The following is a 22,200-nucleotide window of genomic DNA, read 5'->3' as shown; positions in this document are numbered from 1 at the left end:
CTGTATGCGTCCATCTTGATATGATACGCTTGCATTTTGTTCTGCGATGCGTGCATCTTGTTCTAAAATTAATATCTTCGCCTCCATCAACTAATTTTTTTGATTAAGGATTATATGGTCATCAGCAAGAGGACTCTTCCATATTCTACCAATATTAAAGAAGATGCTTGGAGTGATATGACCTCCAATACCTCTCACATGACCAGAATGTTCATGTGAATCCAATGCTTTCGTAAGGATATAATTTTTTCTCTCTTCAAATTGCAACGTACCCTCGAGTTTTTGTTGCACATAGCCATCCTGTCATGCACAAAAAAGAAGATAATTAATAAAAACAGTTATAATGATAAAAATTATTCATTTTCATGTATTGTTTGCTTACAATCTTTTCTACTGCCGATTTCAACTCATTGCCTTCATATTTACCCGTCCTTTCTTCCACATAATTGCTCGATTTATCTCATCATCATCACATAACTCATCTGCCTACAAACAATATGTATGATATCAACAAATTTATATTTATATCATCTGCTTTTGCTTACACGTCACTACTCATCTGCCTACAAACAATATGTATGATATTTATATTTAGGCAGATTTATTAAAATCATACGTACTATTTTGTCGGCGAAACGTGCATATCCTTTGCGAGACATACGATGGGGGTATATCTTTTGCTTTCTTCTCTTCTTTTGTTCATCACGTACTTTCTAGTTAATTGAACATTGCCCACATATATCAGATTTCAATAGAAATAATTTGTTATAGTCTACTTATTTGAAATAACAAATTAAGAATCTTACCATGAAATCATCAGACAAGCTACTGATTACAAATGAACTCCTATCATCTTGGGTAATACCAAACCCAGTAGGTGGTTCTTTCAAATCCTCGGTTTTATCCCGCTTGCTAAAAATGAACTTTTGAGTGAGAAAAGCTTTATACTGTTGCCACTTGTTATTTGCAGAGTTCAGACATCCCTTCTTCCAGCTTTGATCAACATTGTACGTCAGCTGTATAAGTCATATTAACCCATGACATTAAACATATCATAAACATACGAAACTAATTAACATAGTCAAAACATTATAACTTACATTAACCGATTCCCATAATAATTTTTTGACATCATTTGGAACCTTCTTCTAAGTATGATAACTTATCTTTACCTTTTCTCGAACAAGAACTCCAATATAACTTTGCATCTCACCTGCAAATTCTCCTACTGGCTGTCCCAATTTATTGAACCTTACATCCTTTCTAATTCCATGAACCCTTTGCCTAACAAGCCTATCCAAACGTGTACGACCTCGAGATCATGTTGTTGTTTCGGTCTCTGTAGATTCCAAAATTGTTTTGCCCCCACAACTATTGTCATTGGCAGAATATGCAGTATTCTGTTTAGGCTTCTCATTCTTTGACATCCTGCAAGCATTTACTGTAACGTCCCAGATTCGACGACTGTCCTCACTGTATCAAGACGAGTCTTTTCAGCGTGCTTATGTCCTCACTCACACGCATCCTGAGAAACTTCCCAGGAGGTCACCCATCCCAAAATTGCCCCAAGTCAAGCACGCTTAACTTTGGAGTTCTTATGTGATGAGCTACCGAAAAGAAGATGCACCTTCGTGATATGAGTAGTACAAATCAAATCTTTTTAAGCCCTCTTCAACTGTACAGTCCATTACATTGAACAGTCTCTGAATCCCTCTTATTCCGGTGTGGGATCGGTTCATTCATGTTCCCTCCACCTAGAAGCCTGCCAGGAGCCGCTCATTGTCCGTGCAACTGATGGCACCGGCGATCACCCCCCGCCCTCTTCGGCCCCGGGCCTCACATGCCCACCAGCTTCCGCTTGGTTCGTCCCCGAACCACACCGTACTAAGAGAAGTCGGCTCTGATACCAACTATAAACGTCCCAGATTCGACGACTGTCCTCACTGTATCAAGACAAGTCTTTCCAGCGTACTTATGTCCTCACTCACACGCACCCTGGTAAACTTCCCAGGAGGTCACCCATCCCAAAATTGCCCAAAGTCAAGCACGCTTAACTTTGAAGTTATTATGTGATGAGCTACCGAAAAGAAGATGCACCTTCGTGATATGAGTAGTACAAATCAAATCTTTTTAAGCCCTCTTCAACTGTACAGTCCATTACATTGAACAGTCTCGGAATCCCTCTCATTCCGGTGTGGGATCGGTTCATTCATGTTCCCTCCACCTAGAAGCCTGCCAGAAGCAGCTCATTGTCCGTGCAACTGATGGCACCGGCGATCACCCCTCGCCCTCTTCGGCCCCGGGCCTCACATTTACAATTAGTTAGGCAATCAGAAAAATTCACTATGCAACGCAGGTCATAAAAAAATTAGTATTCACTTCTTTATTTTCTTTCTACATGAATCTGTAATAAGCAGAAAAGTAAGGGAATGTAACCTATTATGCTTGTTGAAGTCATTTAGGATTGCACTTAATTATTGTCAACCCAATATCCATCACAATCTTCACGAATGAATGGCGGTTCATTTTCATATATTCCATCAACATCCATTGATATAAACCCTTGTGTAAAACATTGATAGTGGGTTACAACATTTTCCAATTCATCACAATTCATGTACTCAATGTACTATCTGGTGGGACTTGCAAGTACAACATGCCATTCAGGATTTTATGATCTTCAATGTAAAACGCCTGCTTTGCTCGACTGCCCAAGATAAAAGAGTCAGACTTGAATTCGATTCTCTTCAGGTTTACCAAAGTGAAACCAAGATCATCAACTTTAATACCGTTAATATTCTCAACCCAATTACATTTAAACATTGGAATTTGAAACATTTGGTAATCAAGTTCCCATATTTCTTGAATAATTCCATAAAAAATCATGTTTGACACAATTGGATTTTTATCATTTGCACTAGTAACTTGCATTGTCGTTGCGACTAAGCTTACTCCGGAATTTTGCACAACTCGTATATCATCTCTCTCTTTTGTATGATAAGTGACCCCATCAATCAAATAACTAGAGTACTTTTAACACTTTTTTGCTAGCTCCGTGCACTACCCACTTCAATCTTTCTGAAATTTAACGAGTTGAATTGCCAACTGCACATGCAACCTACATTTCACAAAATGCTAAAATTTATCCCTAAATTTTAAAAAAACTCCATAATACTGATATTTAGACAGTTTACACTATCACGTAACCAGTTAATAAAGGTTTGGTTATGCTCATCTTGTAACCATCTTTTGGACTTGGCCTTATGAGGAAATTTTGAATCAAAAAATGTCATGTGTTCCTGATGAAATGATTAAGGATAAGTTAACCATTTGAATGTGAAAAAAATATCAAGAAATTATTACTAAGTCAAACAACTTACTCGATATAAGGCTCAACGTCAACATCATTTTTCAATAGATAATGATGTGCTTGATTCAACTCATCATCACTAGTGTAGTGCATTACTGAACCAGACAGAGGCTTAGTGAGTTGTACTCTCCGATGCATTGATGGGATAACAATTGTATCTACACTAGACATGTAGTTTGAGCAAAATTCCACAGCCTACTCCGCAATATAACGTTCGGCTATACACCCTTTAGGCCGATTGCGATTTTGCACATAGCCTTTCAATATCTTCATGAATCTTTCAAATGGATACATATGCCTAAACAAAACCGATCCACACAATTTATCTCGCGCACAAGATGAATTGTCAAATGAATCATTATATCAAAAAAAGATGGGGGGAAATATTTCTCTAGTAAACACAACATCATCACAATCTCTCTTTGCATCTCATCCAACTTTGAGACATCTATCACTTTATTGTTTAACACATTGAAGAACCCACACAACCGAGTGATAGTATCTCTAACATGTTTAGGCAAGACACCACGTATGGCCACTAGGAAGCAATTGTTGCATCAAAGTGTGATAGTCGTGTGACTTAAGGCCAACAAGTTTCAAGTCCTTCATCCACACGAGGTTTTTCATATTAGATGAGTAACTCGTAGGGACCTTTATTCCAAACAGAGAATTGCAAAATTTTCTTTTCTCATACTTTCTTAGTGTATAACAGGTTGGTGGAAAATACGTTCTTTTCTCCCCCATCTTTGGTATCAAATTAGTCCTCAAATTCATCTCCATGAGGTCTAGTCTTGCTGCAACTCCATCCTTTGTTTTTCCTGTAATATCAAGTAACGTACCGATGAGACTCTCACAAACATTTTTTTCAATATGCATCACATCAAGAACATGTCGAACATGTAGATTTTTCCAATACTTAAGTTCAAAGAATATAGATTTCTTTTTCCAACATGATTTTTCATCACCTACCTTCAACTGAAGCTTCCCACTCATTTTTCCCAGACGATAATTAATTCTTTCAACTCTTTCTAAAACTTCATTCCCAGTTAATGGTTTTGGTGCGGGTTTAAATTCTTGGTTCCCGTTAAATGCTTTCTTTTGCCTTATATACAGATGACTTATAGGAAGAAAACTTCTATGGCCTGTATACGCAATTTTTCTACTATGCTTCAACCTCGTCGAATATGTTTCTTCACCACATATTGGACATGCATGATATCCTTTTACAATACAACCTGACATGTTCCCATATGCAGGAAAATCATTGATCGTCCATAGTAACACAGCTCTAAGCGAGAAAATTTTTTTTCGATATGCATCATATGTATCAGCACCTATATCCCATAAAAATTTTAAGTCATCAATTAGAGGTGCTAAGTAGACATCGATATCATTTCCCGGTTGTTTGGGACCATAAATCAACAAAGTGATCATCATAAGTTTTCTCTTCATACACAAACTTGGAGGAAGGTTGTAAGTAATCATCACAATTGGCCAATAGTTATATGCAGAACTCACCAAATTATGTGGATTGATGTCGTCTGCTGATATGGAAAATCTTAGATTTCTTGGCTTCGAAGCAAAATTTGGCCAGTTGTGATCCACTATGTTCCAAGAGGGTGCATCAACCGGATGACACAAGTATCCATCACAAATTCTTTTATCAGCATGAAAAGTTAATTCCTTAGATATCACCTTCTGCTGAAACCATCTTTGAAATCTGGGAATAGGTGGGAAGTACCAAAGGACCTTTGCAGGAACTCCTTCATTTATCGTAGAATTTTTACCCAACTTCCGCCTTGACATCCCGCAAATAGGGAAACTGGTAAAACTCTCATACTCCTTCCGGTATAAGATACAATCGTTAGGACAAGCATGAATTTTCACATAATTCATCCCTAAAGCACATAAGCTTTTCTTTGCATCATACATAGATAAAGGCAATTCATTGTCATCTGGAAGCATTTGCCCAAACAAACTAAGTAAATCAGTGAAAATTTTTTCAGCTCCAACTATATTTTGCCTTCAAGTTACATAATTTCACAAGTGCAGATAACTTTGTAAATTTAACACATCCAGGATATAAAGGTTTCTCGGAATCTTCAAGTAGCTTATGGAATTGGTTTGGATTCTCAGCATAACTATCATATGCACCATGTACCATACTTACAGGTTCCTCAGTAAAATATTTGCGTTAATCTTTCCCTACTCGATCACTATCATTCATTGATTTCCCGAACTTAGATCTTTCGGCCTGCCAAATCCATCTATGATATGTTAAATCTATACCATTACAACACAAATGAGCCCTTATAGTGTCAATATATTTCGTCTTTAGATTACCACATTTTGCACATGGGCAAGGCATTGCATTCGTATCGTTAGCGTTCCGCGATGCAAACTGCAAGAAATACTCCACCCCAACCTCGTATTCATGTGACAACCTATTCTTTGACATCCAATCTTTGTCCATTATACGTACAACTAACCAACCAACAATGAGTCAAATTCTTCAAAACAGTTGTAAAAATACTGTCGAATTGGTGTTCAAAATAGTTGTAAACAACAAAATTAGACATCAATGTTGTGAGGAATCTATCAACAATAGTTGTGTTACATAGCTTCATTTGCTTTATTTTTGTGGCGATGGCTTTATCAACAATGACATTAATGTAATCCGTAAATATTCTGAAACATACCTGCAAGAAACCGCCGCCGCAGCTTTTTTAAGGACTATAAACTTGAAAGTAAGAAAATTTCCTACCCCACTGTCACCTTCAATTTTGTGCAAATAAAGCATGAAAAATTTATATCAGACCCATCACGTGAAACAACTACACTTGATTAACAACCATAACAAAGGAATTGCCGCTCAAATCCGCATCAAAGAAGCTTGCTCGTGATAGCTTGCCACCACCTTTGAAATTGGTCTGTCGCAGTAAATGAATTGGCCTGTGATTGAAGTTTCTTGTTTTGAAACTAGAAGGCATTGTCATCCGATTTCAGTGCTCTGCCTCGTGATACTACGTAGTAAGAGAATTTCTTGTTAGAAAGAAGAAAAGAACGCGTAATTCTCAAAAAAACCATCAAGTCAAAAACATTAAATTTCAAAAATATAATCCTGACAAGATAAACTAGAAATTTCACCAAGGGAATGACAAATAACTATGACCATTTGATAGCTATCATAAAAAGACAGAGCATCAAGTGTGGAGTGGATCCCAAAATTATAACAAGTTTTGTTCAGTGAATCATCGACAAATTTTTCAAAGTAGGACAAAAAGATTCCAACTTTACCAAAAAAACCATTCAAATCTCTACATATACACTTGTACAAGATCTGCACTTATACTGACACAGAATACAGGGGTGGTTTTCTCCATCAAACAATACTCTCGATTACTATGGGACTCAAAAAGGAATTTCGAGTCTAAAGCCAATTCTTGACAGCAAAATCTTAGACTAAATGTCATTCAGTGCAAAAAACAAAAACTATAACTTGGAAATGGGACTCAATTCCAGGAATAAAAAAAGGTGAGAAAAAAACCAAGAAAAGCGGCGTAATTTTAAGAGGTTCACTTCTCTGTAGTCCCATAAATTAGCCATATCTCCCATCACCATTCTTTGTGAAATGATATGTTCTTGAATAACAGTGAGAAAGAAAAGGAAATCTCGAAAATTTTGTCTTCTTAATCAAACTATCCATTTTTGTGACGGTTCATATCAAATTGCACCCCAAAACAAAATAAACAAGAACTACATGTTAATTAATATTTAGCCATCTAAACAGATCCTTCATACATAAATCCGGTATATTAGTATATTTACCAGCAAAACTAAATAATACACCCACGAAATCAAAATGAAATAAAATACGCAACATGAGTACTAAATGAAATATTTAAGAAAATTTCATCACCGATTACCGTAATCAAACCGGTCGAGAAATCAATTACTGTGGAAGAGTGGTAGCAGAGAACTGGCCGGTCAGGGTTTTACGAAAGGCGAACACTCTATGGCCTTCTTGTGGTAGAAAAACTTCAAATTAAGTATTAAAACAAATAAAATATAATATAATCCATTAATTTCATAGACCAAAACGTGGCTGAAAATGCAGCTCAAATTAGGAGAATACTCTGGCTATTCACTAAACATAACAACCAACAACAATAACTAGGAGAAAATAGAACCAAAACTCACCTAAAACGACCAACAAATCGAGCAAGAAACAGCCCCGAACGGCAGCCAAAAACTTGGCTGGAAACTTTGATTCAGAGCTTAATCAAGGTCGCGAAGTTGATGGGTAGATCGCATGGTGGTCGGCCGGTCTTCCTTGGCGGTGAGAAGCTGCGGGGTCGTCTTGAGACTTTGGAGGGAAAGAGGCGACGTACAGGCGAGAATGGGTTGTGTTTTCTTTTATTCTCTCTTTTATTACGTACAAGTGTGTGTAATATGTTACGATTATAATTTTTTTAAAAAAACATTAGAATTACGACAACAATTTTTCTGAAACTATTGTCTTTTACCATGTAAAACATTAATAAACGATAACATTTAAAAAAACCGTTGTCGTAATGAAAAAAAATCCAGCCGAAAGACAACGGTTTTTAACCCTTGACAAAAACACATATAGACAACGGTTTTTAAAACCCGTTGTTGTATTTCAAAAAAACACTCTCATAGATAACAATTTTTAAAAACTGGTTTTTAAAAACTGTTGTTGTAGCCCAAAAAAATACGCTCATAGACAACGGTTTTTATCCCAAAAAAACACGCTTATAGACAACGGTTTTTAAAACCGTTTTCGTAGACATATCATAGAGAGCGGTTTTTAAGAAACTGTTGTCTATGAGCGGGTTTTTTGAGGCTACGACTACGGCTTTTGTTGAAACCGTTGTTAAAAGAAAAAAGACAACGGTTTTTTTAAACCGTTGTCTTTGATGTGTTGTTGAATTAAGATTTTCTTGTATTGAAAAATCGATTCAAATTGTTGTGTGATCGATTAAAAACAATATAAACCATCTTGTTAATTTTATTCAATTTCGGAAAACTCGATCCTAGTCTGATGCCCCTTAAAATTGGCACGTATGGATTGATCTAAGCTCATCTCAAAATTTGCCCTAGCCTTGTAAGGTCCAAGCCTAATTATTAATCAAGGGCCCGAATATCAAGCCCAACCATACAGTAAGGTGTCCGAGTCCAAGAGTCTGAGCTCACGAATTTCTTACTGAGCCGGACCCCTCAACCATGTTTATTAAAGGTTCGAGCTGTTTACCAGAAGTTCGAGCCCTAACACAGTTAAGGAATGTAAAGATATTCACCTCGATAAATAAAAAGTCCCGATAAATACGAGATTCAATTAAATCTCATCGAGATAAGGAAATAGTCATAGCTGCCATCAAGTGTCCTAGCCGCCATGGTAAAGGAGTCCTATAGTCTGATGTTTCCTATCTCATGTAGGATTCTACCATAGCAAAAATTGTACTCCAACACGGTAACTAGCATCTCATGCTAATTCTATAAATGCCAGGTATTGGTCACAGTTGTAGGACACACACATTCTCTTTGTAGAAGCCCGTATTTCGTACTCGTAATTTTGAGGAATTATTTAAAATTTTCCTCTTTAAATAAATAACATGCATCATTCATCGAATAAACTGGTAAATGGATTAAATTTTTTAAAAATAACAGCGGAAGTAAATATTGTTTTTCAACTCAACAACTTAAAAATAATTCAACATAATAAAACTGATTTTGAACATAAAAAGGTGAATAAACTGAAACATGAGGTCCTCGGGTTCCTACTACTGCTGACCCAAGCTAGCTCACTGGTCCCCGCCCTCGGTCTCGACCTCATCAGTACCTACAACAATCAAGTCTAGTGAGTCTAAACACTCAACATGCATATACCGTGAATAACAAGTAAATATATCATAAAATTTCATGTAACGTAAAAATATCGTATCGTAAAGCGTAAGTTGAAAATCACGTCATGAGTAATTATAAATACGTGCGTATCTGAAAATCGTACGTAAAAGATTTGATCGATAGAGCCCTGTCATAGAAATAACATATAGAGATTTTTTTGGTAGAGATAATGTTTAAACGCAAGTGGCCCGTAACATAACATGAACGTCTGATCAGACTAAACCACAATATACTGGACGGTATAGATCACCACAGCCCTTGGACTGGATGTCCGTAACCATATATGAACATAAAACGGTCGTAAGTCACCGGGTAGAGATCCCATAAGCGTGAGGTGGCCACAAGACATATCATATATATCTAAAAAATAAACATTTTATTCATTTATGCACGTATTATAATTATAACCCTATTTTTATCGAATGAGTTGGATCGTTCCCAGGCTTGCCTGCGACCTAATTCTAACATGAGACATATGCAAATAATCTCAACTTGGCCAAAACTACATATCCGAGCCAAAAACGAGATAAACGTGACCAACAAACTAATTTCCAACCATGACTCCGTACCAACCCGAACCAACATCGAACCATCTTTTAATCATGATCAAAATGCACCTAACATAATGAAATAATGTTCCTTAAAACGGTGATACACGAAAATAGTGAATGGAGGCCAAAACCACAAAACGCTCTTTCGAGAGTCACTTTGGCACATTGCACCGTAAATTCTAGTACGACCTCTAAATTTAACCAAATCACAAACGGCCAAAAACATGACCTTCCTAACTCATTGAGGTATTGTACAGTCCAAGGCCATAGGCTAAAATTCAAACAAGAACTCAAACAAGACCCCTGCACCGAAACCTTTCTGCTGTCAATTGCGCGATGGCAGCAGCTGCGCTTGCTATGCTTCTTTTACGAGGCTAATGGCCATTGGGGCTTGAACCACCGATGAGAGTCTCCTACCAACATCTTAAGGTGTGGCTTGAACCATGGCTAAGGGGTAAAAGCCAACCACAATCCAAGCAAACACTTATGACAATCCAAAGCTTCACCCGAGACACCATGTGCTGTACCGTGGGGGTGTTGGTTTATCTTGTTGTCATATATCTATCCAGTGGCCATATGATCGACCATGGCTTGATCTAAACATCATGAGGTATTTTTTGAACCATGGCTAAGGGATAGAAGCCAACCAAGATCAACCCAAACCTTAAGAAGCCGAAGCTTCACTCACACACCAGAAAAAAAAATGAAACCGAGGGACACTTGTGTTATTGTTTAAAAATTTTGATATATTCTTGAACCAAGTCTTGAAAGGCCATCTTGGTCACGTCCTAAACATGCTAAGGGAGGGTTATAACCATGGTTACAGGCCTTAGACCAATCATGATCCGAACACACTCCTTAGACAACCAACAATCAAAAACCGAGGCTCAAAATTGCAACTATAGAAGAGTTGCTGTCAAGCCTTCCTCTTGCGTGCATGGGCTGAAACCACTGACCAACATGACCCTAACACACCCAAGTACATGCCTATATACAGCTTTGAGCGCCTGGAACTGAGCCAACCTCCTGAAATCACAAAAACAAGCCAACCCGTGAAGCATAGAAGAATGGCCGAGAAGGCTTATGTAGAATTTTACAAAGTTGCTGTCATTTTCGGTTTTGCTCTTTAAATCATGAACATATAATGTTTTAAAATATTTATATGACTTGATTGAAGAAAAATGAACAATATATACATGCCTAGAAATCGGTTTTGAAAGAAACAAACCAATACGACGAACACGGCGCGACGGAGACGGAGTTTTCTTTTCTCTCTTGTTTTCCTTGCTGCTACTCACGATTTTTGCTGCTGGTTTGCTATGAAATTTCGAAGGTAGGGTGGGGGAGAAAGGCTAGGTAATGAAGGTGGAGGTTACCAATTAAATGAGGAGGTTGAATGGAAAATCAAATCATTCTATCCTAGTTGCTTGAGAGATATGGAATGATGTTTTATATTATTGGATTGAGGAAGATTTGGTGGGTGTGATGGCCGAGCTTTGATGTCTAAAGCAAGGTAAAAATATTGCTTAATCTTGTATTTTAAATTCCTAAAGCTTTAAGCACTCAATATGTATTTTAGTGAATTAAGAATTTAATTATGATAAAGATTTCTTGCATGGCATGGACTTGGTCTTAAAATAATTATTGAAATGTTAGATTAAAGTTTCTTGAATACATTAGGCTTAGATAAATTTTATCCCAATTGGTTATACATTTTAATTTAGGATTTAATTAACTATTGAACATAAAAGAACTTACTTAATAACTTTTATCCAATTAATTTAAATAAATCTTAAAAACCTTCTTTCTCATTAAAATAAATTATTCCTTGGCTTAAATTAAATTTAGAAATATTTTCTTATTATAAATTTTATCTCAATTCTCCATCTCCAGTCCGGCCTCGCGTATTTATCCGAAACGATAAAACTAAACTCTTGCGATTAAAATAAATAATCATAACCTAACAAATTTTAAAATGAATTAAACACTTTATATATGTATAAAAATATGGTTTTTATTTTTAAATAATAGTAATTACGCATGGCTTATACGTAATCTGACTTCTTGGGTTCTACAACTCTCCCCCCTTAAAATAAATTTCGTCATCGAAATTAAAACTTACCGAATAATTCGGGGTATCGACTCCTCATTTCTGGCTCAGATTCCCACGTAGCTTCTTCCTCCAAATGATTAAGCCATTTGACCTTCACTAGCTTCACTAGTTTGTTCCGAAGCTTTTTCTCCTGTCTGTCTAATATCTGCACTGGTTTTTCTTCAGAAGACAGGTTCGGAGTGAGCTGAAATGGTTCGAAGTTCAAGACATGAGAAGGATTTGCCATATACTTCCTCAGCATAGAGACGTGGAACACGTTGTGTACTCCGGCCAGATTCAGCAAAAGAGCAACACGATAAGCTAACGTCCCAACCCTGTCAAGGATCTCAAATGGTCCGATGAAACTCGGACTGAGCTTTCCTTTTCTTCCCGAACTGCTTGACACCTTTCATAGGTGCTATCTTCACAAAAACATGGTCGCCAACGACAAACTCTAGATCTCTCCTCCTCTGATCCGCATAACTCTTCTGTCGGCTCTGAGCAGTCCTCATTCTATCACGGATCTTGACTACTACGTCGGAAGTTTGCTGAATGATCTCCGGACCCAATTCTGCTCTTTCCCCTACTTCATCCCAATTAATAGGCGATCTGCATTTACGATCGTACAGTGCTTCATACGGAGCCATACCTACAGACGACTGAAAACTGTTGTTATAGTGAACTCCACCAATGACAACTTTGACTCCCAACTCTCTGAGAAATCGAGGACACATGCACGGAGAAGATCTTCCAAAATCTGGATAACTCTCTCTGACTGACTATCCGTCTGAGGGTGAAAGGCTATGCTAAATAACAACTTCGTACCCATAGCTGAATGCAAACTCTTCCAAAAGGAGGAAGTGAATCTAGGATCTCGGTTTGATACTATCGAAACAGGAATACCATGAAGTCGGACTATCTCCCGGATATACAACTCTGCATACTGAATCATGGTGAAAGTCATCTTAATAGGCAAGAAGTGCGCTGATTTGGTAAGACGAACAACAATCACCCTATATAGCATTTGATCCTCTGACTGACTTCGGTAAACCGACCACGAAGTCCATGGTAACATTATCTCACTTCCACTTGAGAATAGGAAGAGGCTTGAGCATACCTGCTGGTCTCTGATGTTCCGCTTTCACTAGCTGACATGTTATACACTCGGATACACAACGTCTGATATCCTTCTTCATTCCGGGCCACCAATACAACAACTGCAGATCTTTGTACATCTTCGTACTCCCAGGGTTAATAGAGTATGGCGACATGTGGGCTTCAGATAAAATATCCGCTCGAATAGAATCGCTGCTAGGAACCCACATTCTGTCTCGATATCTCACAATACCGTCGCTAACTGTATACAAAATACTAGCCCTTGGCCTCATCTCTCTGCCTCCACTTTGCCAACTGCTCATCTGCTGACTGTCCACTACGAATACGGTCTAGAAGAGAAGACTGAATCGTCAAAGTAGATAGACGGAGAACTCTACCTCGAGAATATGTCTCTAGATCAAACCTCTGCATCTCAAACTGAAGAGGTCTCGGAATCGCCATATGAGCCATCACTACGACTTTCCTGCTCAACGCATCCGTATCTACGTTAGCCTTGCCAGGGTGGTAGTTAATGTCACAGTCATAGTCGTTCACTAGCTCCAACCAATGCCTCTGACGCATATTCAACTCTTTCAGCGTAAAGAAGTACTTGAGGCTCTTATGGTCGGTAAAGATCTGGCACTTCTCTCCGTACAAATAATGCCTCCAAATTTTCAAGGCAAATACTACGGCGGCCAAATCTAGATCGTGGGTAGGGTAATTCTTCTCATGGATCTTCAACTTGGGTAGGGTAATTCTTCTCATGGATCATCAACAGTAACAGTGGCCACCCGTGCCAGGAATGCAGCATCAAATCGCCGCTCGTCCATGCACGTAGCATCGGGAATGCGAGTAGCTAAGTCGCTCGTCCCTAGCTATCATCTGGGAATGTGGCTAATCCTAACCCACTCGTCCCTCTGATGACTCAATAAATCTCAACAGAATCAACATAAATAGCCGTAAAAGGAGTCAAGGCTCAATATGTTATGCCAATACAATTTATGCATGAATGCAACAAAATAAACATTCAATGCACATAATAGCAAACAACATTCACCGAATATTCTTACACGCCAATATAAGCGTCATAATGATATAGGTTTGAACGTACTTCAATTGCAACTTACAATACCACGAAAAATTCTTAAGGATTATCGACTGAACTCGCCCAACAATACAACCTACAATATAAATTCGCTATACACTTCAATACAATGCATACCAAACGACTAAACCAAAATAAATCGTCTCGGTTAAAATTCGAAATCCGGGCAGCCTATATAACCTTTCAAAATCTGGAATTCAAACTTAATACCTCAATACTCGAGGCTAGAATGCACAACGGTAATTTCGCAAAGGTGGCTCGCCGGAACAAGTTGCCGGAAATACTGTTCACGCCGCAAACCTAGCTGAAATTAGGGGAAAAGCTCAATTCTTCACTTTTATAAACTAATACACCAAGAACAACCAAAATTCGAAGCCAAAAGATTACCTAAATCCGAATCGAAGCTCACGCACCGTGCTGAAAAACAGGACCGATCGAGCATGCAACCTTCCGATACAAGGCAAGAAGGAAGCTAATAGAATGGAGGAAGAAATTTTGCTAAGCTGCTGCACTATTCTCCGACCATCGATGGCGCTACGTGACTGAAACAGAACCAAGAGAGGAGCGACGAGTTGCAAAGCTGGGGGAAAAGCTTTCTGGAATTGAGCGATTCTGATTTCTCAAATGGGTTGGGGTTATTAAAATAAAAATGGGAAATGGGCTGGGCTTATTTAAGTATTGGGCCTCACATTCTCCCCTACTAATAAAAGATTTCGTCCTCGAAATCTAACAAACACAACACTGATATTCACAACATTACATCTGATAATACATAGGAAATTCAGAATACATCGCGTAATTCATTACATTCTCAAACAAATGAGGCCATTCTTGTCGCATCTTTGCCTCTAATTCCCATGTAGATTCTTCTCTTCCATGTCTACTCCATTGTACCAAAACCAATGGAATCGTCTTGCTCCTGAGCTGTCTTTCCTTACGGTCCAAAATTTGCACTGGATGTTCAACATAGCTAAGGGAACTGTCCAACTCCACATCCTCGACATTCAAGATATGAGACGGATCTGGCTCATACTTCCGCAACATAGATACATGAAACACATTATGTATCAAAGACAAACTCTGTGGCAAATCTAAACGATACGCCAATGTGCCAATCCTTTCAACAATCATATACGGACCAATATAACGCGGAGCTAACTTCCCTTTATGTCCGAATCTCATGGTACCCCGGAATGGTGATACTTTAAAGAAAACATAATCGCCCACTTGGAACTCTAAAGGTCTACGCCTTTTATTAGCATAACTGGCTTGACGATCTTGGTCTGCTTTCATCCTTTTCCTGATCAATTCAACTTTATCTTTCATCTCTTGAATAAATTCTGGTCTTGACATCTGTCTTTCTCCTACATCTTCCCAACATATCGGCGATCTGCACTTTCTTCCATACAAAGCTTCAAATGGTGCCATACCGATTGTTGCCTGAAAACTATTATTGTAAGAGAATTCAACCAAAGACAATGATTCTTTCCAACCACCTTTGAAATCCATCACTACTGCTCGTAACATATCCTCTAGAGTCTGGATGGTTCTTTCTGACTGACCATCTGTCTGCGGGTGATAGGCGGTGCTCATAGTCAACTTTGAACTCAAAGCTGATTTCAAACTTCCCCAAAACTTCGAAGCAAACCTTGGATCACGATCAGATACTATGGTTACTGGCACACCATGCAATCTCATTATATGATCAATGTACAGCTTCGCCATTTTCATGTAAGTACAAGTACGATCATAGGGAATAAAATGAGCTGATTTAGACAATCTATCGACAATCACCCAAATCGCATCACAACCCCGGTTAGAACGAGGTAAATGAGTCACAAAATCCATAGCAATGTGCTCCCAGTTCCACTGCGGTACTTCAAGACTATGCAACATTCCACCAGGTCTCATTCTCTCGGCTTTAACTTGTTGACACGTTAAGCATTTAGCCACAAAATGAGAAATATCTTTCTTCATACCTTCCCACCAATAATGAGCTCTCAAGGTATGATATATCTTTCGAATTCCTGGGTGAATACTGTGTCGACTACAATGTGCTTCCCGTAGTATAGCTTCTCTCAGATCTATCAAATTAGGAACCACAAGTCTACCATTAAAGCGCAGACTGCCATCTGAAGCAACACTAAACTTTTCTGTCTGACCTGTTCGAGACAATTCTTTCAATATATGAATATGCGGATCGGTCTTCTGTGCTGCTTTGATTCTGGACAAAATCTGTGGCTCAACTTGAATAGATGACACTATGAAGTAGTCTCCACTGATCTGATAAGTCCATCCTGAAGTTCCCAAGTGCTCGTGAACTTTAGAGATAGTCAAAGATGTCAGCATAGCATTATGAACTTTCCTGCTGAGAGCATCTGCAACAAGATTCATTCGCCCTGGTTGATACTGAATCTCACAATCAAAGTCTTTAAGTAACTCCATCCATCGACGTTGTCTCATGTTCAAGTCAGGATGTGAGAAAAGATATTTAAGACTCTTGTGATCCGAATAAATCACAAACTGCTCACCGTACAGATAATGACGCCATAACTTCAATGCAAACACAATGGCAGCCAACTCTAAGTCATGAACTGGATATCGGGTTTCATGCGGCTTCAACTGACGAGAAGCATATGCAATCACTCGCCCATTTTGCATTAGAACACATCCAAGTCCATTTAGAGATGCAGCTGAACAAACAACATATCCACCTGAGCCTAATGGCAAAGCTAGCACTGGAGCTGTTGTCAACTTTTCCTTCAAAGTCTGAAAACTTGACTCACATTCATCAGTCCACACAAAACGTCGATCTTTTTGCGGTAATTGAGTCATAGGCCTTGCTATAATAGAAAATCCTTCAATGAAACGCCTATAGTATCCTGCCAATCCCAAGAAACTGCGAATATCGGATATATTCGTCGGTGTTGGCCAATTGATAACAGCTTCCACTTTACTAAGATCCACTGATACTCCTTGAGGCTGATATAACATGACCCAGAAATACAACTCTGTCCAGCCAGAATTCACATTTAGAAAATTTTGCATACAATTGCGCTGCTCTGAGTGTCTGGAGGACCAACCTTAAATGTTCTCGATGCTCCTTCTTTGTTTTTGAATAAATCAGAATGTCATCTATGAAGACAATAACAAATCTGTCTAAAAATTCTCGAAAAACACGATTCATCAAATCCATAAAAACCGCAGGAGCATTAGTCAATCCAAAAGGCATAACTAGAAATTCATAATGCCCATAACGTGTTCGAAATGCTGTCATCGGAACATCTTTCTCTCGAACTCTAAGCTGATGGTAGCCAGAACGGATATCGATCTTTGAATACACTGATGTACCTTGCAACTGATCAAACAAGTCATCGATACGCGGCAGGGGATACTTATTCTTCACAGTAGCTTTGTTCAACTGCCTGTAATCAATGCACATTCTCATCGTTCCGTCTTTCTTCTTGACAAACAATACCGGAGCTCCCCAAGGTGACATACTTGGTCTAATATAGCCTTTTTCTAGTAAGTCGTGTAATTGTTCTTTGAGCTCTTTCAATTCCGCTGGAGCCAGACGGTATGGTGCCCTCGAAATAGGATTTGTCCCGGACACCAACTCAATGCTAAAATCAATTTCCCTCTGGGGTGGAAATCCAGGAATTTCATTGGAAATACATCAGGGAATTCCTTGACAACAGGAATATCAGAAACTTCAAATCTTTTTCCCTGTGTCGCATCAACTGCATAGATCATGAATCCTTCATTTCCTGTCGACAAGATTCTAAACATCTCCATTGCTGACACTAATGGAATACGTGATTGCGAATCACTACCGTAAAAATTCCATTTACTGCCATAATACGGTCTGAATCTGACAACTCCATGGAAACAATCGACGGTAGCTCGATAATTAGACAGAGTATCCATTCCCAGAATACAGTCGAAGTCAGACATATCCAGCTTGATGAGATTAGTTATCATAATATTATCATCGAATCTAATAACACAATTCAGAATTATCTCATGAGACATCAAACATACACCAGCAGGTGTAGAGACTGACACAGTATCTATCAACGGAGTAGCAGCAATCTCATGCTCATCAACAAATACAACAGATACAAATGAATGAGATGCTCCTGTGTCTATCAGTATACGAGCAGGGATGATAAAAAATAAGACAAATACCTGCGATAACTCCACCCGGTGCGTCTTGAACTTGATCCTGGGTTAAAGCATGAACTCGAGCCTGCTGTGGCCCTGGGAAACGCTGCTGTGCAGAACCTCTAGGCTGAGGATAGCTAGACTGCTGAAAAGACTGAGTCGGAACAAAAGGCCTAGTTGCTTGTCCTCTAAAACCCTGACCAAACTGAGGTTGCTGAAATTGTTGTCTCACTGCATTCGGACATACTCTAGCATAATGTCCAACTTGCCCACAAATATTACAAGATCCGTGAACTCCCGTACACTGAGTGCTGAAATGCTTACCACCACAACGATCACAAAATACTCCAACTGGGGACCCAACTGAACTTCCACACTGACTGCCAGAACTAGAAGAACTACTACGAGTCTGTTTCTTGAACTGTTTTCCTTTGGCCTTAAAATTTTGCTGCTTTGGTTGTTGATAAGACTGCGTAGGCTGGTACGGCAGTAAAGGACGGTATAATGGTGCACCCACTGGCATCGACACATTACCTCCGAAACTCTGAGGAAAACCTGGTTGAACTGACTGTGGTTCTGCCAAAAGTAAACTCGCCTCCACATTCTTGGCTTTCTCAACGGCATCGGCATAATTAATAGGTGCTCCAGCGACTACTAAAGTACAAATGGTTCGATTCAATCCTTGCATAAAATGCGATAGCTTGTTCCGATCAGTGCTAGCAACATGAGGAACATAGGCAAGAAGCGCTGAAAATTGAGAGGCATACTCCACTACAGTCATATTACCTTGAGTCAATCTATTGAATTCAGCTTCCTTGGCCGAATAGTACGAAGGCGGTGAATACTCTCGAGCAAACTGAGCGCAAAATACATCCCAAGTAACTCTTTCACCTGATTCTTTCAAAGCTTCCTCAGTAGTTTCCCACCATAACTGGGCTCGGTCTTTTAATTGACAAATAGCCAACTTAAGCTGCAAGTCAGGAGTGTACTCCAATATATTGAACAAACGCTTCATACTTTTTAACCATGCTATAGCTTTCTCACCATCTTCATTCCCAAAGAATCAAGGAGGACGCATGTTCTGAAATTGGGATATCACTAGTTCCATTTCACCCATTCCTCTAGTCAACTGATCCACTTCATGCTCAATGTTAGCATTTCATGCTTGACCACGAGGAAGACGACCTCGTCTTCCCCAATCAGTCTCGTTAAGTCCTCTAACATTAGGAGCTTCAGATTCCTGAACAACTTCCCTTTCCTTTTCTGCCCTTACGACCAGGTGCCATCTACAAGACACAAGTATTTAATCCACAGGCAGAAACAAAATAATCGGTTGATTACAAGAGCATAAACTTAAACTAATAGGAAATTCTAAATTAAATGACAACTTAATCAACTATACGCTCTAGTCATGCTGATACAATTAAGTCAAAACATAGAAACAAGTAAGAGCAAATAATCGAACACATGCACAATCATTTTATTTGTGCCTAAACTCGAGTGTCCTAGACTCTAATTCGAGCGTATCCCAGTTACGCTCTGATACCAAACTGTCAGGGCCCGTGCTCTTAATTGATATTTAATTACCACACAACAAGGATTAAATGGTTTAAACAGCGAAAACGAGTTTAAAACGTTCATTAGGGCCTACAGAAATTTCGGCATGACCTCCCCGTAAGTAGGACATCCCAAAAATTTCGAAACACAACAATAACAATATACGCTCGAAAATAGCATCAGTTTCACAATCAACCACACCAACATCCTACAGCCGCACTGGCCAGGACTAGACACAACATACTACAAATAAAATCCAAACAACATTAAAACATAACCATACAGCTACACAGGGCATCTCCCTGGAAAATGTATCAAACCAGCATAATATATATATAAATATCTTGGAACTCTGACACCAACCGACTGACTACTGGGTACCACTCGCTGACGCTCCACCAGACGCGTCAAAACCCCTGGAATGACCTGCTATGTCATCAAAAACAACCACAACATCAAAAGAAAACAGGGGTCGGACCCCAGTACGACAAACCAGTAAAATCATGACGTAAATAAAGGACATGTAATAATATCAAGTAAATGCAATGCTATGCGATGCATGAATGGTAACAATGGAATAACGGATACCAAATGGAGTCCAAATGAATAGCATCATCAACAGTAACAGTGGCCACCCGTGCCAGGAATGCAGCATCAAATCGCCGCTCGTCCATGCACGTAGCATCGGGAATGCGAGTAGCTAAGTCGCTCGTCCCTAGCTGTCATCTGGGAATGTGGCTAATCCTAACCCACTCGTCCCTCTGATGACTCAATAAATCTCAACAGAATCAACATAAATAGCCGTAAAAGGAGTCAAGGCTCAATATGTTATGCCAATACAATTTATGCATGAATGCAACAAAATAAACATTCAATGCACATAATAGCAAACACAATTCACCGAATATTCTTACACGCCAATATAAGCGTCATAATGATATAGGTTTGAACGTACCTCAATTGCAACTTACAATACCACGGCAAATTCTTAAGGATTATCGACTGAACTCGCCCAACAATAAAACCTACAATATAAATTCGCTATACACTTCAATACAATGCATACCAAACGACTAAACCAAAATAAATCGTCTCGGTTAAAATTCGAAATCCGGGCAGCCTATATAACCTTTCAAAATCTGGAATTCAAACTTAATACCTCAATACTCGAGGCTAGAATGCACAACGGTAATTTCGCAAAGGTGGCTCGCCGGAACAAGTTGCCGAAAATACTGTTCACGCCGGAAACCTAGCTGGAAATTAGGGGAAAAGCTCAATTCTTCACTTTTATAAACTAATACACCAAGAACAACCAAAATTCGAAGCCAAAAGATTACCTAAATCCGAATCGAAGCTCACGCACCGTGCTGAAAAACAGGACCGATCGAGCATGCAACCTTCCGATACAAGGCAAGAAGGAAGCTAATAGAATGGAGGAAGAAAGTTTGCTAAGCTGCTGCACTATTCTCCGACCATCGGTGGCGCTACGCGACTGAAACAGTACCAAGAGAGGAGCGACGAGTTGCAAAGCTGGGGGAAAAGCTTTCTGGAATTGAGCGATTCTGATTTCTCAAATGGGTTGGGGTTATTATAATAAAAATGGGAAATGGGCTGGGCTTATTTAAGTATTGGGCCTCACATTGACCTTGAGGAAATTTACAAAGGCCTCCGAAATGAACGAATGAGTAGCCCCTGAATCTATCAAGGCATTTGTAACTGAACCACCTATAAAAATTCTCCCTGAAAGGTTGGAACATCATGCTAAACCAATAATTTTGAAAGTTATAGTCATGCGAAGGTCAAAGTTCTTCTACTCTAAATTTCCGAAAGTAACACTGATTAGAGCATGCAATCCTATCACCAATTCTATATTCAAGATTTTAACCTAGACCCCCAAAACATTATATCTCAAATATAAACTTAAAGCTTTAAGATACCTGTCAAGAGCATCGTCTCTGGGTTTGTCTCCACTTCGTGGAGAGAAAAAACTCTGCCTTGGGTAGGCAGACTCCCCTGAGAGCAATTCTTCAGTAAGTGGTCAGGACTACCACACTTGTAGCACATCCCGGAACCATACCTACAAACTCCAGTATGGCGGCGTGTGCACTTGGCACAGACTGGGTACTCTGAGGTCCTCGGGACTGTCTGTCCCTACTGCTGCTATCCTCTATTCCTGGATGGACCGTGGAAAGGCTTCTTACTCTGATGCAGCTGATGAGGAGGGCGGTGCAGCGCTTGGACTGGTCGCTTGCCCTGGCGATCTCTCTCAATATCTTTTTGATCCTACTCTGTAGCTAGAGCTCTGGAGACAGCGACATCATAGGTAGTAGGGCCAGCC

General features: G+C 39.2%; 3 protein-coding genes and 1 long non-coding RNA gene across 5 annotated transcripts; all 4 read right to left on the bottom strand.

Moving 5' to 3' along the window:
• Nucleotides 1–381: 381 nt before the first annotated feature.
• On the bottom strand, nt 382–1,424 carry LOC142523231 (uncharacterized). 2 transcript variants are annotated; one of them, XM_075626921.1, is made up of 4 exons: nt 1,173–1,424; nt 807–1,016; nt 621–713; nt 382–486 (listed from the first exon to the last, which is right to left on the bottom strand). In XM_075626921.1, exons 1-4 carry the CDS (start codon nt 1,206–1,208, stop codon nt 403–405), a joined length of 423 nt encoding a protein of 140 aa, XP_075483036.1. In that variant the 5' UTR covers nt 1,209–1,424; the 3' UTR covers nt 382–402. The 2 variants fall into 2 exon arrangements, 1 of the variants encoding a protein (XP_075483036.1); XR_012814605.1 differs by lacking the exon at nt 621–713 and having other exon boundaries at nt 402–486; nt 1,101–1,424.
• A 2,459-nt stretch (nt 1,425–3,883) lies between these two features.
• LOC142521906 (uncharacterized) lies at nt 3,884–5,534 on the bottom strand. Its single transcript, XM_075625079.1, has 2 exons — nt 5,444–5,534; nt 3,884–5,325 (listed from the first exon to the last, which is right to left on the bottom strand). The coding sequence occupies exons 1-2, from the start codon at nt 5,532–5,534 to the stop codon at nt 3,884–3,886; spliced, it is 1,533 nt and encodes a 510-aa protein (XP_075481194.1).
• A 407-nt stretch (nt 5,535–5,941) lies between these two features.
• Nucleotides 5,942–7,786, bottom strand: LOC142522861 (uncharacterized). The gene is made up of 3 exons (XR_012814537.1): nt 7,571–7,786; nt 7,297–7,408; nt 5,942–6,393 (listed from the first exon to the last, which is right to left on the bottom strand). It is a non-coding gene; the product is annotated as an uncharacterized LOC142522861 (long non-coding RNA).
• Nucleotides 7,787–17,696: 9,910 nt separating this feature from the next.
• On the bottom strand, nt 17,697–19,320 carry LOC142521905 (uncharacterized). Its single transcript, XM_075625078.1, has 2 exons — nt 18,330–19,320; nt 17,697–18,211 (listed from the first exon to the last, which is right to left on the bottom strand). The coding sequence occupies exons 1-2, from the start codon at nt 19,318–19,320 to the stop codon at nt 17,697–17,699; spliced, it is 1,506 nt and encodes a 501-aa protein (XP_075481193.1).
• Nucleotides 19,321–22,200: the final 2,880 nt, after the last annotated feature.

Source organism: Primulina tabacum, chromosome 13, assembly GCF_025594145.1.
Source record: "Primulina tabacum isolate GXHZ01 chromosome 13, ASM2559414v2, whole genome shotgun sequence".
Lineage (NCBI taxonomy): Eukaryota > Viridiplantae > Streptophyta > Magnoliopsida > Lamiales > Gesneriaceae > Primulina > Primulina tabacum.
This window is presented reverse-complemented; position numbering and strand designations above follow the sequence as displayed.